Below are 20,139 nucleotides of genomic sequence, written 5' to 3' on the forward strand. Positions count from 1 at the left end.
AACAAGAACGATAAATTTCCAGAGAGATTCGTTATTCGACATCGTCAGTACGAGAATAATGCACTACGCAAAATGGACAAAACTAAAGCCTACCTGAGTTTCTTGATGAATGACCCTCGATGATTTGCACTGCACTCGCGGCCGTTACCGATTTTTGAATACTTGATGATTTAGGTGGAATGTTGAATTCCAAGCGATGATGATTTATCGAACTACACTTATCACTTATCACTGTTACTGATTTTCTGTCGCTGATCCGGCTCGAAGGACCATTGTTAAGTTTGATGGATTATGAATAAGAGCAGCGGACAGTCGTTTTGTAGTTTTATTAAATAAATAACAAGTGTGTTCTAGAGCGAGTATGATATTATGACCGTTAGGTCCAGAGATTGAATATAAAGAGTATGTTAACCGCTTGAAGAGTGCTTGAAGAGTGAATGATGAATAGTCAATGATGTTCTCTGTGTTTCAAGGTGGTGGTGGCCCTGGCTCCCACCCTTACGGGTGGAGAGGGGTGAAACAGGTCCCCGCCAGAGGCACTAACAATTACCATATTTCTTTTGGCGATGGTGGAAAAATTGTATGAATTTTCGAAAAAATAACCAAAAACAACATCTGGAGATCGAAATCAATAAAGGAATCCCTTTTGGTAATCTCGAACGTGCTTAAAAAAAAGTCAAAAATTTGATACAGGTTCTCAAAAATTGACATATTTCTTCCGTCGATTCTGGAAAAATTGTAAGAATTTTCAAAAAAATTGAATCCAAAACGATTTTTGGAAGAAATCGAGATGAACAAAGGAATTCTTTTGGTAATTTTCGAAAATGCTTGGGAAAAGTCAAAAATTTTATATGGGTTTCCAAAAATTGAGCTTTTGTTAAAGTTGACAAAAAATTCTGAAATACACATCTCGACGAGTTTAAAAAAACATGACGAGTTCATGGTTCCGTACCAAAATTTTCGAAATATTTGGTTTCGAAGTCGGATTTTTAAAATATGTGTTAAACATGCAAAAAAATAAACTCAAACAAATTGGATGTTACCTATATGGTCACTACACAAATTTTTGGATGCAGTACAGCTGTTTGTGTATCTACATTCTCTGTTTTAACCAGCATTTTAACCAAGTACCGTACTAATTTTTTGGACTTCGACAGGTTTTTACGAAAATTTAGCGTGAAAAATCGACGTTTCCAATTATTTTAATGTTCCTTCAAATATAAAAACTCAGAAAAAATAAAGTAGTTATCTGAGTGTATTATTAAAATATAAATATTTACATGAAGCCCCCTCTGTCGACAAACTTGCCCCCCCTGAATAAGTTTTCTAGCTACGGGGCTGCCGCCCAGAGGACTCTCCAGATGCAAACATTCCACTGTGTTTCTGCAGAAACTCTCTTGCTACGTTCCGTTGATGATCGGTTAGATGACCAAGCTCTAGGGCAGGAATTTCTAAGTTGCTTTTTCTTTCTTCATCAGTGTTATCAAGAAGCCTTCCGTTATGATGAACTATCTTCGTGACTGGTTCACAAACGGCAAGAACCTCCCCATTCTTGATGTTCCTGGGTTTGGGAAAAACATTCGCGACGCGTACAGGTATGTCATTTTCGGTGTTGATTAAAGCACTAGCAATCATGAGATTCTTCTTGGGGGTGTGTGGCGGTTGAATAATGCCGAGGGCAAATCCGGGTTCGATTTCTGCTCTAACTGGTACAATCGTCTCTGCATTCACTTTGACTTTAACATTCTGGCACGCGATCAATCTTACAGGCTTGGATTCAATACTGCGTTGATTCAGGATAAACTCTTCATTGCCAAGACGTAGGACTTTCTCCACTGGATCAACCGTCAATCCATGGCGGCTAATCAAATCCATTCCCAGAATGAAGTCATCTTCAATAACCAGCCACGAGAGCGCGATGTCTTATCTTCAGTTGACCAATGTGGATTTCTACTACTGTCTGGCCCATGATTGGCGCCGACTCTCCAGTAACTGTTTTCAATCTGATCGTCTCGGATGAAGTCGCTAGGTCTTTAGCTCTCACGAGTCCTCGCCGTATAATTGATACCTCAGCGCCAGTATCGATCGTGATTGCTGCGGGAGGTCCATTAATCTTCGCCGGTATAACTGGACTACTGCTTTTGATGAAACTGCCTATTTTCACTTCTCTGTCCTACCAGCCAGCACATCCCCCAAAATACTGGCTGTTTTTAGTTTTCCTGTAGATTTTGGTGAGGTCTCTGTTGTGAGCTTCTCCTTGGAGCTAGTGATCGGGCATGACAATCGCGTTTGAGATGTCCCTGGCGCCCACATCTGTAACACTCCATGCTTTTCTTAGGTGGCGCACCGTTCTCTCGTCCTTGGGCCAGGCCATTTATTATTTGCTGTGAGAACTTTTCCAACAGCTTTGCTAACTTGTCGTTTTCTTCCGTCTCTAATTCTGCCACTCTGACCTTGTGCCAGGTTCTTGAAGAGTTGTACGCCGCCTCCACTTCCAGCACACGAATCAAGGCCTCCGATGATGTCTGGTACCTTGATAGTTGTAGGGCCTTCTTAACTTCATCGTCGCGAATGCCATTTACGAAGGTTTCTATCTTCAGCATCTCCTGAAAAGTTGGTGGTGCGTTGGTGTATGCAAGACGTACCTACCAGTCTCTTGACATCTGCTTCAAATTCTTGAAGGGACTCTCCAACTTTCTGGGATCTTGTCTTTACTTGAACTGCAAAAACCTGTCTCAGATGTTCATCCCCAAATCAAAGTTCCAGAGCAGCAGTTAGGGCACTATATTTGTTTCTATCTTCTTCAGACAGAGTTTGAAGTATCTCTAGAGCTGCCCCTCGCAAGGCTATTACCAAGACTGGAGCTTTTTGTTCTTCTTCCCAAAGATTCGCCGTCGCTGCTGCCTCAAACTGCTCAAGGTGTCTGACTATCATAGGTGGGTGGTTGAATTATTCTGGGGGTCGACACCACATTATATGAAACAGATGTTGCTGCATTTTTTATTGTCTTTTCAAATGTCTTCATTTGATCCTCTATAGTTTTCATTCGATCTTCCACACATTCATGCACTGATTTTCCTAACTCACTCTTCAACTGTTACTCCATTGCCATCATATTTCGTCCGACAATATTTTCCACATTTTCCAGGTTTGTTTTTACGTCCTTCATCTCTTCTCTGATTTCTTCTATTTCATTCTTGTTTGCTTCCACTTCCTTTTGGAATTTTTCACTTAGGCTGGTGATTATGTCATTTTTTTGTCCGTCTTTTCCATTCTTGCGTCCATTCTTCCGTTCAGCTCTTCTATTGTTGCATTCATTTTGTCATCTCTCGCATCCATTTTTTGGTTCATTTCTTCCATGCTTGCGCCAATTCTTTCCATTTCTTCCTTCATTTGTGCGAGCATAGCGATAATATTTTCCTCTATTTTCGCGACCTGACCTCTAGTCTCGACAGGCATAAATTCTTCAGAGTTCTTGTCCGATGCGGATGTCGTCGTAATAAAACCGATTATTAATTTCAGATCCCACTTCCGACACCAGTGTTACGTTTGACGGGCGAATAATAATTAATCAGGTGTAGGTAAAAACTCAACAATTTATTTCTTTAACTGGTATTTACACAACTAACTGCGATTACGTACAATTTCACAACTTAAATGCACTCTCCTCTTGTCTGAATTATGAATGCCTGGTTCCTGACGGTGGCCTCTATTTAAATCCCCGCGTGCCTCTCGATGGATCCAGAACGCCGCATCGGAGTTTTCTGGACGCCGCAATCGAGACTTCTTCTCGGCTCGTCGCGACTTCCGCTTGCATTCGAGCTGCCGATGACTCAGACTACATACGAGAAGCAACGCGTAGATGCTAGAAGACGCATAGGCGTCGTATCGGGGCGGCGTATGGGCTTATTTCGTAACACTATATTCGTCGAGTATGTGTTTGTGGGTGTATTTTTAAAGAAAATGTTTCAATTTTGTGTTATAAAGTTTTGTTAAAGAGATGTTTGCTGCCAGAAATGCTTCGCATCGTTCCTCGTCAAAAGTGTCTACCAGAGAGGAAGAAGCTGAATTACTGTTTTTATTTATTTGTATGCAATTGAGACTCTAATAAATTGATGCGGTGCTAATAATGTTATTAAACACTTAACGTGCAATGAGTACTCGACGCCAATGTCTAAGCGCGTATTGCACCTGAAAAACAAGCGATAAGACTGCGATTCAAATGCAGTGTAGTCGGTCAACGAATTGATCAACACCGTGCCGCGCAGGTCATGTGCACGCATGTGCTGGTCTGCACAGTTCTTAAACCCAAGGCCGTAGCTCATTGCTAATGAACATGGATACAGACGCCAGACAGACAGACAGACGAGACACTACTTTTTTCGTACTCTAGGGGCCATGAAACGTCGAAAAAACATAAAAGTGGCTAGTCATCCTATCGACTTGATTACTATACTTCCACTGATTGGAACAATAACTTTAAAAAGTAATGCATTGCTTTAACAATTACTTTTTTCACTTTGAAAAATTTGATGAAGAGACAATTTTAGATATTTGTTGTATGGGTCCAAAGGCTCAAGAAAAAACGTGTTAAAATGAAAAAGGCAGTGAGTGATTTATTTTACTAACGCATTTATTACATATTCACATTAGTAAATAAAATAAAACAATTAAATGCAATAAAAACTGACATTTAAAATTTTCGTCAGCTAAGGCATGACGTTTTGTCTTAAAAACATCCGCGCCAACACTAAATATCCTTTCCACTGTGGCGCTAGATGGAATTGTTGTGGAGCAACATGTTACATAGTTTACCAAAAATTGAAGAGCCGATTCTCTTGCGCCAAATTTTATTCCACTCTAGCTACAAACATATTTTGAGGCAGAAAAAAGCGCCACGAGGACGACGATACGGCCATGAAGACAAAATATTCGCAATGTCTTTATTAAAACATGGTGGTAAAAGTTACAAATTTTTGAAAACGATTTTTGCGTTGCCATCACGAAAAACTCTAATGTCAATGCTTTCCAAAATTCCTTCTGAAGGAAAGCATTAAAAATCTGAAGCCAAGAGACAGGCATTGTGTATTAATGTTTGACGAAATATCATTACAGCCGTCTCTCCACTACATAAAAAATAAAAAAAGAATTGATGGATTCGAAGATTTGTGCTCTGATCAGAGAGTAGCACGTATTGCTGATCATGCAATGGTGTTTATGATTAAAGGGTTATCAAAGTCTTGGAAACAACCAGTTGCTTTTTTTTCACGCAAAATGGTATGAAAAGTATTGAAATTGCGAAAAATTTAAAGATTATTATTAGGTTTCTTCAAGAAATTGGTCTAAAAGTTGCTGCCACCGTATGCGACCAGTATAACAAAGCTTCGATTCAATCTCTAGTTAGAGAAAGTAAAGAAGAAAGGCAAAGGAATGGATACCCCCATTTTTTGACTTTCCACATCTTTTGAAGGGCTTTCGCAGCAATATGCTTAATTTTGACGTAAAGTTTAGGTGGAAAAACGAAGAAGAAATTGACACATCAAACGCGACCAAATTAAAAAAATGAAGGTTGCACAAGTCTTCTCTCATAAGGTGCAGTCAACCATAAGAGCACTTGTACATCATGGTAATGAATAATATTTTTACATAATGGAAATATATTAATTTTATTTGATTTTTCAGGTAGAGATGTATTGCCAAAAGCAGCTATTGGAACAGCAAATTTTATATTATTTGTTGACAAGCTGTTTGATAGTGTAAATGGATCGTGCATTGAACCAAAAGATGGCCAAATACTTCAGTGTGCCACCACCACAGTAAAAACTGAGCACATGCTATTTTGGAATGAGGCAACTAAAGTGCTACAATCAATTAAATTTTTTGGGCGGAAGAAAGAGTTTGTTCCATCTACGATTACAAATTGGATCCTTTCACTGCGAAATTTAAAGTTAGTGTGGGTGTATCTCCAGAGTGAAGGATTCCAGTTTCTGTTAACAAGAAATGTTAACCAGGATCCTCTTGAAAATTTTTTTAGTTGCATACGGAACCAGGGCGCTCGCAACGTTAATCCCTCATGTAATAATTTCACTACGTCGTTTAAAACCTTGATTTTAAACAATTTTGTGTCGTCTCAATGTGCTACATGTCGTAAAGCACTGATTACCGATGTTGATTGTGACGAATACACAATAATTAAATACAGAGAGTATAAGCAGAATGCTTTGTTAAGGCCTCGAACAAAGTTTATAGTTTTGTTTAGTTTTTGTGTTCAAGTATTACATCATTGGTTACCAGTTTTGTGTTTCGAATCAAATTTGCAGTCTAAATTGTTTTTAATATTACAGTCCAATGTAAGAAATGATATATTTCATGGTTGTGGGAAACATGATATATATAAAATGTTTTTAAATTTTTTCGTCGATTTTCACTGCTTCACGTGAGTTAATAATGTAAACAAAATTTTGAAAGGAACATGTTGCAGTAATATTAATGACAGCATAAAAAGGCAAGCTTTAAAGTTATATTTAAAATATAAATCTAAATCAAAAAAAGTTAGGCTGGAAAAACAACGTCAGTATTAAGAACGAATTTTTGAAGTAGATGTAGGTAATATTTCTTGATTTTTAAATGTTTTATATTGATTTATAATTGTCAGTTTTATTTGATAACATTATAATTAAAATTGTAATATATCACTATTTTGTTTATTCTTTTTTTTTTCAAATAATTTTCCTTGAAATACCTAAAACACGATTTCTATAAAGCAATTAAAAAAAAATTGTAATTTCCCTTGCTTTCTGATCGCAGCGCCACTAGTGACGTTAGGTACACACTATTTTGAATTTCAATAGTTAGTCGCTGAGTGGCGCATCTATCTACCAATATAATATCTTTAATCTGTCACTACAAATAAAAGTTCAATGCCAACTGCAACAACTTTTAAACAAAAATTTGCATTGGTGGGAGATTTCAAAATATCTTATTGGCTACGCGTAAATGTATCGTAAATATTAGTCCATTGATAACTACCTGCGGACGCAAATCTTTTAATCTTTAATAAAAAGTATGTTCCTAAATACTTAGAAGGGGGCTACAAGATAATGTAAATTTAAAAGTCTGTCTTTAATTGCCTCTTACTTAGGGGGTGGAGACTCTCATAAAAGGACGGGTTCTATCGGTTACCTGTTATAGATTTGAGTGGATCAGAAAAATTGCTAAAGTTTGTTTGACCACAAATTTTAAATATTCTGCTCCTGTTTACTCAAATATTTATTAAGATATTTTATTTCTGTAAAGCGCAATGGATTTTTTAATATAATTTCTACTAATGTACCTTTTTGAAAATTCAAAATTGATTCTTAAATAGCGAAAACCAGATAATCTCATACTCATCACAAGAAAAGCAGTCTGGGTAGGGTTTTTTACGCTCATTTCAAGGATGTGAAGTTTATTACAATCGAATGTATACATTTGTCAAAAACTTAGGCAGAATTTTACATATATTTCCTTATGCTGGAATATGCTTTAGCTCACCCTAAAAATGATGAAGAGCTTATGTACATTATGGTTACCTGGTTTCTTAACAAATTATGTTCTAAACCAGTTTCAGATTCTAACTCCCTACTCGGTTAATTTTCAGGTCAGGTAAACGATTCGTAGAGTAAAACAAAACAATATTTTTCAGTACGCGGGTAAAAGTAATTGCAAAAACTAATTGTAAGTGACAGAATTACTCAAAAAAAGTAATTTGTTACAAGTACTCATTACATGTTTTGAAAAGTAATGTATTAGAATTAGTCATTACTTAGAAAGAAAATAAATTACTTGAGTCCTTGCAAAAATGTTGATGACGTCATCTCAAAATTTTGTATTGGAAAAACGTACCTGAAACAAACGCGTAGCACGTTTCATTACATTTACTTTAATATTACATAAGTACATATCTATATTTTACCTAATAAGGGTTATCATAAAAAAATTAAATTCGCAAAATCAAATGATTTTTGAAAAAGTGGAGTTGTACTCACGGGCGAGGGACATTTTGTCGAAATAACTTTCCACCAATTTTTATATATGTTTTGTATTTAATAACTACTTACCTGAATGAGAGTCGGACACGTATTGCACTCGTATCAAACTGATTTTGCAGTCGTTCAAACTGCGGACCTAAAATGCACACAATTCTCTCCTTCGACATTGGACTTTTTGATATGAACATGCTGACGCCAGTTTTATAAACAATTTCCAATAAATTAAAAAAAGACCATGTAAGATTGACGATTATAATATTTACCTTATCACTGTGTAAATTTGATCACTTTTTTACGACGATGGTTCGATAGAGAATGGTAGGTCATTTTACAAATTTATTGCCGTTTGGAGTACAAAAAGGTGTGACAACGAAGACGTATGCAATCAGGGATGTTATACAGGGTGTTTGCGAAATGGACCTAAAAAAAATTGAAGGGGTTCCCGAGAGCATAAGGAATGAAAAAAACTCCTGTTGTATTACCAAAAGTTTCAAAGTAAATTTACTCTTTATCCAAGCTTTATTCGCGCCACTGTAAGAGGTGCTATCAAATTCAATTAATTCACGTTTTGTAAAAACATAGCAACCAAAACTGACAAGGAAAGGTGAAGTTTGAAAAATCTCAAGTAAAAAGTCAAAAGCATTTTTTCAGAAACAATCAATTTGAAACAATTTTAACTGGATGTTTAAACATTTTGAAGTAAATAATTATTTTAAATGGTAGTAATTAGTCATGTCGAGGTCCTACTAGAACGAGGGCCGGCGAACCACTATCCAGGGTCGCGGGTTTTCTTTCCCGTTTTTCGCGTTCCGCTGTGGTTTTTTCAGTTCTTTTAAGGACGCGGGTCTGGACAGTGGTCCGCCCAGGGCCGGCTTAACACGGTAAGCGAAAGATGCACCGCATCGGGGCGCCCGTGATAAAGGGCGCCGGGCGGCGGGCGCCGCCTATGCTATTATATTAACTCTATAAAAAAAAATTAATATTAGTTTTGCATTGAATCACTACCAATAAAATATTATAGCAGTAACAGACCAAGACGCCCATCGAAAACTTTTCACAAAAAGCTCCATTTTAACATTCCACTATGACCACCAAAACAGATCCCAAGAAGTCAATTCCTGGCACTTTCAAACTGTAATAATTGAAAAAAAGTGCGCCTTTGGGTTGGGTGATGGGACCTTTAGATCAATACCGACAAAAAATAACCAGATTTATGATGCATTATCTGGGTAACAATTTGACGAGACAGCGGTATGACCACACCCAGATGTTTTTCCTAACTTCGGCATACTTAAAAATTTTATTTTCCAAGTCTAGTCGGTTGGTTTTGGTTGTGGTGGTTGTTCAACAGTTTTGTTATATTTTTCACTGTTCCTGTTTGTAGCCGAATTTGGTTGTGTGTATCATTTCGTGGCTTTTTGTCATCATTAATTTTAAATTTAAATTTCGATTAACATTGAGGTAAATATAAATTAAAAATAACTTTGAAATCGTATCAATTTTACAATATTAAAAATTGAAAAACGTTTGCAATATAAATATTTTTATATTTATACTATATATAGTTTAGGAAATATCGGTGTACCCTATAAAATTTTGTTGACAATAACGAGGCGGACAGTAGTACAGTGGTAAGAAATATTTATGGCTCACACCAGTCCCCCCGAATTTGTAGGAGAACATTTAGCAGGTAATTGTACGCATAGGATCGGACTTCCGCTGCTTTAGAAATTTAAGGTCTGCGGATTACCGCCATGCGACAACTGTAAGTTGTAAATATCTCTTGCTATTGTACTACTGTCCGTCTCGTTATTGGCAAGAACATTTTATAGGGTACAACGATATTTCCTAAACTATAGAAAAGTTGTTGCCCGCAGCTCCGTTTGCGTGGAATTCGCAATTAGGACTCATCAGTTTTCATACATGATCGTTTTCCGGGTTGGAACTGTGTAAATTGGGTTTTTGGGCTCAACGTTTCGCACACTTTCGTAAGTGGCATCTTCAGGAGCAGGGTTAAGAATAAGGCAAAAGAGCACGGTAACTCAGTATGTCAACCATACCAGAAGCGAAACTCCTTTGAGAAATTACACGGTTCCAACCCGGAAAACGATCATGTATTGATTCCGACCGTGGAAGCCTCCGAAATTATCATTTTTCATCTCGTTTACTCCTCCCTCCACAGTGAACCTGTCTGACTTAAAAGCTCACGGCATTTCTGCACAAAGCTTCATCCTCTATTTTGTGCCCGTAGGGGCGGAATTTCCAGAAATCTTTTCTTAATGGGTGCTTATGACACAAAAGTAACCTACTGTCCAAATTTCATGCTTGTAGCTTCAGTAGTTTAGGCTTTGCGTTGATGAATCAGTCAGTCTGTCAGTTAAGACAAACATTTTTATATATTAAGATTGATTCATCATAATTTTATCCATGTTTATTAATAAAAAGTATCTCTCTACAAAAATATGTGATTACAAAATTTTATTTGTTTTTTTTTACAAATTTTTTTTTAAGGGCGCTGAACAGTAAGTTTGCATCGGGGCGCCTGGTCCCTTAGAGCCGGCCCTGGGTCCGCCGATCTTGGTTCCACTTGAATTCTGACGTGATAATAGGTAATCATCTGCGTGTTCTTTTTCAGGTTGTTGTCATTTTCTCTAATTATGTACAGACTTATTAATGCATGAGCATGGGATTGCACGCGCTGCACGGGGTATGGGTGAAGCCCTTGTTCTTTAAAGGTAAGTGTCCACTTGCGAGAAATCGCCTCAAAATCAGCCCTGGAGAGCTCCGAGTCCAGTCGAGTAAAGACGAAACACTGATCGGCTGATCTCGCCGCGAACGATATTCTCTCCAGTGGACAAGCCAAACTGCGTTTACTTGCGAGAGATACTGTCCGTGTGAAGAAGCTTCGAATTGGGGAAGTATTCCCCGAGAGTAAGCAGTTCATCATAAATTATTTCTCGAGTAAAGCCGACTTATTTTACACGTTTATGATTCTATGCAAACAGTCGTGAAAAGGACTACGCAATTCGGCCAAATCTGATCGTTTACCTGACTTCAAAATTTATACAGCGTTTTGAGATAGGTAACACATTTTTATGAAATTATTAAATACTAAAAAAAATGTAAAACGAAAATAAATGACTAAATTATGTTCATTTGTCGTAAATCTGAAGCAAGTAATGTGAAAAGTAGACTAGATTAACTTTTTTAATTTATAATTAAACATCATAGTTTGTATAAGTGATTCTGATTATACTTCATTATTATTATTATTATTATTTTGTTGTAGTACGAGATTAAACTATGCACAACGAAGTAAATTCATTTTTTTATTATTCAAATAACGTTTTTAAATGAATTTTTAATAATAATTTACATATTAGGTACTACAAATGTATTGTTAAGTAGCATGAGTATTCAAAAATTAATATTTATATTTATTTTCGGTGTTTATCCACAAGTGCTTTTATAAATTGATACCTGCCTCACCTGAAAATATAATTATTAGGGACAATAATTTTATAGATGTTTTTACACACTACAACATTGCATGTAATTGTCCTTTGATGAATCATAACCTGCCGGGATGATAATCTTCAGGTGCCGGTCGTATTAAGCGCTCTTACCAATCTAACCCGGGAGACAATTTACCTATACCCTTTTTGCTACCTGTTTTCCCAGCATTTACATTTCAGTTGAATTTCTTGAAAGAGGATTAACAAAAAGCTCATAAAATCATAAATTATTTGTCGGTCGAGTACAAATCGCTCGTTTCTCTCGCTAGTGTACCCGAGCAGTGGACAGGGTAGCAAATTTACTAGAACTTGGGCTCTAGTTGGAAACCAAAGCTGTGCCTCTCTGGAGGTACTTTCACAATACGAACACGTTTCGAATTCCTACAGTTCTGTCCGCGAGTGGTGAGCTTTGCCATGGCCAAATTTGGATGGTCAAAAGACCAAACTGCAGAACTAATTGCACGATATGGAAAAAAAGGACTATGAAATCGCGTAGCATACACTAAAATTATTTTCAACTATACAGAGTGTTCTGTTTTTGAGGCGTAATATTCAACGTACTTTTTTAAATAGAATGCCTAATTCTAATTTTCTAAAAAATTTTTGTAATGAAGCGGTTCACAAAAAAATCGCAATCGTATTAATTTTAAGATCTGTGTTATAATATTTTATGGGGAGGTAAACAAAAGTACGTGCTTTGCTATGGTATCAATTAAATTAATTTCTAATATGCTGAGTCTTTATAAAAACAAAACTAAAATATTAACAATTTTCAAACATCGTTATTTCCGTCAGCCCATTCTCTACTTTTACGTTTTCTCGACCTTTCATGACCCCTAGAGTACGAAAAAATAAGTCTCTAGTTTCCGTCTGTCTGTCTGTCCGTCTGTCTGCCGTCCCGATTTTTATTAGACAGATAATCTCCAAAAGTACTGGGTCGATTCCAGATTTTTGGAAAAGAAAACATAAAACAACATTTTACAATTTAATTTTGATTCTTACAGCTGTTTTAAAGTTATGATAAGCATAATAAACTTTTAATCAAAATATATTTGCTTATCCCCTCCAAAAAATTGATAACGTCAGTTCAAAATTTTGCCGAATAATTTCCACCCGAAATGTGCAAAATATATATGATCAGTATAATACTTGTAATTTATTATTGTGTTCATATTTTTTAGATTTGCTTATACAGGGCGACTCAAAAAAAAATGAATGCGTGATTTTAGTTTCCTGAATAACACAAGAATTGCAAAACTGAATAGGTACTTTGAAATCTTCCAGACGTTTTAAGGTTATTGTAAGCGTGGTAAATTGTTAATCAAAACATATATGTTTATTCCCAACAAAAACTTGATGACGTCATCTCAAAATTTTTCAGAATAAATTCTATCCAAAGTGTGCAAAATATGTTGAGTTTTTAATTGTGATTTATCACTGCATTCATATTCATCTACTGTTATTTTTAGTATTATACTGCACCAATCCAAGTTGATATACGTGACCTTGCAAAAATGTTGATGACGTCATCACAAAATTGTGTAAAGAAAAAACTCAACTCGAAAATGTTAGATATGTTTCATAGTTCTTTCGGTGCGAGGGAAGTTCTGTCGAAACAACTTTCGACCAATTTTTTACATTTTTAAGAGATATGTGGAAAGAAGATTTTACATAATATTAAATAAGAGTAATAATTGCAATGTTGATTTAATCAAAATCAACTCTACATTAAAATTATATGACATTATAATAGAGGGTGGGATCATATGAATGTGACAACCTGTGACACAGAAAAGAAAGGTCCAAAAACCCCAAAATGTACGTGACATAACCTATGAAGAACACCTTATTTTGTTCAATGATTTACATAATACTTTTACATATGTACCTGATACAAAAAAATCGTAATGTTACTATTACTCTTTCATGAATAGAAATAGCATCGTGCATTTGCGTATTTCTTAGCACAATTTTAGGTCCAGATAATAATTTATGTCCTCTTACTACCTGTTTTCACAGCTGCAATATTTTACCGTATTTCGTGAAAAATAAATTAACAAAAGGCTCGTAAAATCATAAATTCTTTGTCGGTTCGAGTAAAGAGGGTCCATTTTCCTCGCAAGTGCAACTGTGTAGTGGACAGGGTTTTGAGAGCTTTGTCTGATCGACATCTATCGGCGAGCAAAATTTGCCAAAATATCCTCTCAAATCGACAAGCCCTTGAAAGTAACTCTCGCGAATTCTCGCCAAGTCACTCTCCAGTGGACACGTACCTTAAGGGTTCGCCACATAACAAACGGAGAAACTCCTAATCTCTGATAATCTGCGAATGCTTATGCTTGGGTTTTCTTCAACAATTTCTAGTATTTCTGGTTCCACATGTTCGGTTCTTTCACGACCACGATCCGTCGTACTTGGCTGAAATTTTCCGTTTTCCCAGAGACGTTGAACAACGGTACTAAATGTTGTGTGATGAGGCAATTTTCGGCCTGGAAATTCCTCCTGGTAGAGACGCTGCGCTTCATGATCATTTCCAAATGCTCCTCCGTAAATCAAGACCATATCGGTCATTTCGTCATTAGAAAAAGCTGCCATTTTAAAAGTCAATAAATTTGACGGAATTTTTATAGTTACAATGAAGATTACGTTTTTTTTTTTTAATTTTTACAATGCACCTACAATGGTAGATTTTTCTTAGTAACCACATTATCGTTTTAATCACATTATCGTTTTAATCACTATTAACTCAGTAGCGTACATGCTATTTTGACCAAATTTTCAATCAACTTTATGTCGAAAACTAAAACACTTTTATTAGAACATTTTTTTGTTAATGATATCTACTCATCCAGACCAATTTTCAGTTTTTTTTGTCGGTGCATTTCGCAAACACCCTGTATACTGAATTAAAATTGTAAGTCCACGTGTGTAAAAAGTTGTGTCTTTGGCTCCAAAATTTTACCTAACGAAATATGCCAGAGATGCAATAGGGTGGCGTTTGGCGTAATAAGCAAATGTCTAAGGGATAATTTGCTTCAAACATTTTCACAGTAAATACCAGGTCTCATCAGATTGACGTCGGGCTTTTCCACCTCTCTTTTGCCACAACTGGAAAATTAAACTTCACTAGAGATAAATGGAAGCGATGTTTCTTGGAAGGGTAAGTTATCTCTTGTCTTTTTGAACTCGATATACGTCCTGTTATACTTATAACATCGTGTAATGCAAAAACATTAATTAAAAATTATTAAAACTATTAGCAATTTTCATTCACAGAAAAATATTTACCCCATTAACGAAGGAACATTTATTTCTGAATGTCAGACGTAGTTCGAAATTTTTAATATATACATATAAAAAATAAAATGACAGTAAGAATTACCAACGAATGTGCACACTAAAATGTTTTTTTATATTTCAATTAGCGTATGCAAAGAATTATTAATTTTACATCTTTATGCAATATTTATAAAATTAGTGTTATTTGTCTGTTTTTAGCATTCATGGCAGCTCTTCCCATTGTTTTTGGTTGTCTTTTGGGAGGTCTTCTTATGGAAAAATTTGGCCGAAAAGTAACTCAACTGTTAACAAACATCTCTTGTTTGATATGGTGTTGCCTTCAAACTTACCAATGGTACTAACTGGTAGATTACTCACACGACTGTGTGGAGGGCTTCTAGGACCATCCACGGAAGTGTACATAACTAAAACCGCAGAACCCAGATATAGAATACTTCCTCTTAGGTAGCGGTCGGATTATTCTTAGTCCATTCTTCCTGCTGGTTCTGGTACCAGAATTGTCATCTTGGCTAGCCAAAAACAAAAAAATATCAGATGCAGAAAAGGCGTTCTTCTGGTGTCGTGGTGACACAGAAGTATCAAAAAAAGAAGTCACCGTACTGTTTGTTTTTGTATTCAAGTCCTGCCAAGTCTTCAAAAAATCGATATCATTACAATTTTTAAATATTCTGAATATTTAATATATTAATTATAATATTCCAATTGTCAAAAAATTGCGAAGCTGCTAACCAGGGGCGGCTCATGACTTGAAAAATTGATGAGGCAAAGCACAAAACGCTCTAAAATATAAATAAATCAAAATTACTTAAATATTTTCTATTTAGTCAAATAAAGAAATTTGTAAACTCATTTAACTGTCCACAAAGAACCAACGTGAAGGTGTAAGGAGGTCTTGCAAGGAAAGGATGAGAATGACAGGACAAAAGGAAAGGGAAGCGTGGTCAGAAAAAACAAATATAACTTCTAACAAAAAACAAAATTAAAATAAACTTTAAAGAAAACATATCGAAAAAGATCAAATACAACATAAAATAAAGCTAATTTGATTTATAACAAAAAACAAAATGAAAAAAATATAAAATATAAATACGGATTTATTTTAAATTTTTTTTATGGATCAATTAACGATTTACTCAAATCAGGAACCGGCGGTTTTAATTCCTTAACTACATACAATTTATCATCATACGAGAAAGTAGAAAAAACAGAACTGCCATTGTCATTTAACGTTAGTAGAGAAAAATTCCGATTTACTCGTAATCTTAAATAACGATTACCGAAATCAAATTATGACAAGCACAAAGCACTAACGCGACCCACGCAGACGTAGGCACTTTTAAGACAAAATTCTGTTACCGAAATTTTGAATCAATTTATACACACACAGATTTATGGCAAAACAATCAACGGCCTAATTTTGAATATTTCTGCCAATGCAGACTGCATTGTAATCGCACGTTCTAGGCGCGCAAATATTGTTGTCCATCTCTTTTGCAAGCACGGAAATGAGGCTAGCCTCAATTTTGTCTTTTTTCAACTCATACCGCTTATGAGTGTATTGCAGGTTGCTTGCCTATTAACGACATGATTTCTATATATGCTGTAGAGGCAAGCTTCCAGTCTGCCTCATTCGCGTCACAAAATACATGTTGTGCCGAGTGTTTAAGCGCGCTGTTTAATTAAGGGAGCAACGAGTACCTACTGAGATAAAAATAAGAATATCATTTTCTATATTTATTTTTAAAATTTTAGAAAAAAGACACAAATTATTGGCCGAAATGTGTCCGTATAAAATAATAAAAATCCTAATAAGGCGTAAAATTCATTGGTGAGGCACTGCCTCACCTGCCTCATAGGACAAGCCGCCCCTGCCAGCTAAGCCATTCTGTATTGTTCATAATTTATCTTATCTTTCGCCATTGTTTGCAATCTTTTCGGACGCTCAGAAGGAATTAAGTTTTTCAGCAGCCCCGTTGAAAAGATTTTATGCCGTTTTAAATGAAAAGTCCTTGGAGAACTTTCCATCTAATAATTTCCTACGTTCTTCCATCTGCTGCTTCGTCATACGTGCATTTGTTGACTCTTTATCCTCACTCATGATGATTTTTATTAATTAAATAAATAGGTGAATATGTAGGTCCTCATCGTACGCAGTATCATGCTACAAGAACATATGGTATGCTATTCCGGAAAGCTGTCAAGTATCAATTTATCAGTGATGTATGAGGTTATAACGGAGGTTGAGATTTGGTTCAGTTGAGTGTTTAATTATGGGTTAACTTATCTCCGAAGGAGCTAAGTTCACATCAGACGTTCATAGCATATATTCAAAATTTGGGATCGTTCATTGATAATGAATTAATGATAATCTGAACATGCAACAAGCCAAAGCCAGAATTTAAAGTTAGCTGTCATGACATCCAGATGACGTCACACGAAATGTGCAATATCATCCCATGACTTCTTGTACTATGCGCAGTATGTTATTATATACTTACCATTGTTTTTCCATATTATCAACTACAATATTAATATATAAAGTCAAGAACACCTATGCAACAGCCACCTCGTGGCATAATCAAGGGTGATCACTAAAACTTTAATAATAATAAGCCAATGCTTAATGTATGTATTTAATCAACGACTAAGGGATCATTTCCTTCACAGTAACAGAGTAATTTATGAAGTTGGTGTTTTATAGTTGGCAGCCTTGAGGTTCGTCGGAACGGTCGGGACAGTGGTATTTTCCGTCGCAGAAGTTTTCTTTGGGTATACAGTCGCCGTTAAGGCAAGGGATTGTGTTGTTTTTGCAACCTGAAAGAACGAAATTAACTAGATTATTTCTATGGTACTTAAATAGTTAAATTTAAAATAACTCGTATAGTTTTGGAAGTTTCATTCCACCCTGGAAAATTTTATTGGCAATAACGAGACGGACAGTTGTACAATAGCAAGAGATATTTACAACTTGTTTACAAGTTGTCGCGTGCCGGTAATCCCCAGATGTTAGAAAGCAGAATAATCCAGGTCCGGACATGGATCATCGTTACACACAAAAGAAAATGACTATGATTTTATGAGTACAACTACCAGCTAAATGTTCTCCGACAAATTCGGGTGAACTGGTGTGAGCCATAAATATTTCTAGCCATTGTACTACTGTCCGTTTCGTTATTATCAATAATTTCCAAAACTATAATACAAAATCACAAGGTTGCCAGGTTGCCACATATTCAAAATGCCATAACATGACAAAGTGCACTACGACATAATCGGCTTATAATTTACACCATTTTTGATAAATTGTGACATATTACCTTGCTTGCAATCAATTTCGTCACTTTTGTCCCAGCAGTCCACGAAACCGTCGCACTTCTTGAGTTTCAAAAGACAAGACGTCACATTTCCGCATCGGAAATGTGTATCAAGATTGCAATCTGTAAATTCCGAATTACAAACTTAAAAATCAAAAAAGAACCAACATACCACAGTTCATTTCATCGATTTTGTTCGAACAGTGTATAATTCCATCGCATCTTTTATGTTCGTTGATACACATATTTCCACAGTTGAAGGTTTTGCGTGGACATTTTAGGGTGTTTTTAAGATTAGAACACTGAAAAATTCGGCTTTGATTGTCTAGGAGTTGGCAGAACTGAGTATTAATCGAACAAAAACCACCGCAGCCGGTGGGGTCTTTTTTATCTAACGGTTGTACACATTGTGGAATATCCACTTCCGATTGTTTTAAACAGATGTGGTCACGTGACGTACAGTTTTGGCAGAACTTCCATCGGGTTTGCTGAAAATAATTAAACAATTAAAGGAGATTTTTTTCTCACACATTTGGTAACACTGAAACTTGCTCTGTGGTATTTCATCTGTGTGAACAATAATAATTATTTACACACTATAAGCTATTTTAATTATGTTTTATGGTATGTTATACGGCGTGTTTAACAAATACTGTTTTCATTGACAATAGAATTAAGTTAACAACTTAACAATCTATAATAATCAGTAGTCAATTTTGATTTTAGTTAAATGTCGCTGTCAACCCAGTCTATTCTGACAACAGGAACTTAAAGGAAGTAAAGTTGAGTCACAGTTCTACCAATTTTAAACAAAATTTGTTAATACCAAACTGAAATAGTAATTATGGATCACACACTATATGATTTACATGTCTTTAACGTTTTTTGATTCATTTTTGACAATTTTTATCGGATTTTTAAACTGTCACTTAAACTCATATCAGAATTATGAAGTTAATTATTCAACTTACAAGTTTACTATTTTCGAAAATTTGGTTCAGGGATTCTTTTAATAATTGTTTTCAAGTTTTTGAGAACCTTCTGAACAACGTGCCATCGAGCTTATTTGTCATTTTTTGTTTATTATTTATATAAGGTTAGATTATTTTTACTATTATTACTATTTCCACTTTTCAGATACATACATACAATAGGTATATACAACTTGTAATTTTAAACAATTGAAAAACCAAAATAGAAATCGTCTCTTTAACTTTCGTAGCACAAGAATCTACTTACAGTGTTACCAAATGTATTTAGTGCCACCAAAAATTCTCTAAGGCGACGCTGACAACAATCCATTGTATTTAAGACAATCTAACTACTTTCTAAAAGTATCAGTTATTATAAATGTCAAAATCTAGCCATCTCAACTCAGATTTTTACTTTTTCGTGCGTGGTTAAGTTTAAAGTTGGCACCACTTCCGTCACCAATTCCACCGCCGCCTCAGTAGCGTTCGTCTCCTTCACAAAAGTAAAAATTGTCCCGAACTCCACTCTTTTCGTCCCTCTTCCGAATGTGAAGTACAATCCAAAGACCACTGCCACCACAAGACAACTCAACCCCAAAACGTATACCACGAGCCGCCACTGGAACTTTTCGCGGCCGCCCCCGATCTCGTTGATTTTGAGCACCCATTTATGTCTGAAGAGATTTTTTTTAATTACGACGGTATTGTTTATTTGATTGTCGAAGATTTCGCGCGATATCGTCGGAATTTCGCGGTTGTAGAAATGGATTTTCGTTAGTTCGACGGTTGTTGGTTGTAAAATCATGGTTGGATACCAACTGACGGCACCATGACGTGTTCGAACCCTTCGACCACATGGCACCACCCCCACCTGTTCGATGTTTCCCCTTTTTTAAAGGTTAATTATGGTGTAGCGCGACGACGGTAAGTTGGTAGCAGGTGCGATGCAGGGAGCCAGGAGTGGACTGGTTTTATTTTTGGGGGTATTTTTGGGTTGAAGAGGTAGATT

At 35.9% G+C, this 20,139-nt stretch overlaps 1 protein-coding gene across 1 annotated transcript; it reads right to left on the reverse strand.

Moving 5' to 3' along the window:
• Positions 1–17,460: 17,460 nt before the first annotated feature.
• LOC135138917 (very low-density lipoprotein receptor-like) lies at positions 17,461–19,964 on the reverse strand. The gene is made up of 4 exons (XM_064068950.1): positions 19,546–19,964; positions 18,332–18,647; positions 18,163–18,282; positions 17,461–17,659 (listed from the first exon to the last, which is right to left on the reverse strand). Exons 1-4 carry the CDS (start codon positions 19,933–19,935, stop codon positions 17,541–17,543), a joined length of 945 nt encoding a protein of 314 aa, XP_063925020.1. The 5' UTR covers positions 19,936–19,964; the 3' UTR covers positions 17,461–17,540.
• Between the last annotated feature and the right edge of the window lie 175 nt (positions 19,965–20,139).

This window comes from Zophobas morio, unplaced genomic scaffold, assembly GCF_036711695.1.
Source record: "Zophobas morio isolate AGI-343-1 ecotype UQ-CSIRO unplaced genomic scaffold, CSIRO_AGI_Zmor_V1 ptg000030l, whole genome shotgun sequence".
NCBI lineage: Eukaryota > Metazoa > Arthropoda > Insecta > Coleoptera > Tenebrionidae > Zophobas > Zophobas morio.

What these genes read in the sequence shown, in the direction of transcription:
- LOC135138917 (XM_064068950.1), bottom strand. Translation starts at nt 19,935, where the DNA reads ATGATTTTACAACCAACAACCGTCGAACTAACGAAAATCCATTTCTAC. An exon ending in ACTTAACCACGCACGAAAAA is followed by an intron (nt 18,648 to 19,545) that starts GTAAAAATCTGA and finishes AATTATTTTCAG; the next exon opens with CAAACCCGATGGAAGTTCTG. An exon ending in CGAAATTGATTGCAAGCAAG is followed by an intron (nt 17,660 to 18,162) that starts GTAATATGTCAC and finishes TCGTTCTTTCAG; the next exon opens with GTTGCAAAAACAACACAATC.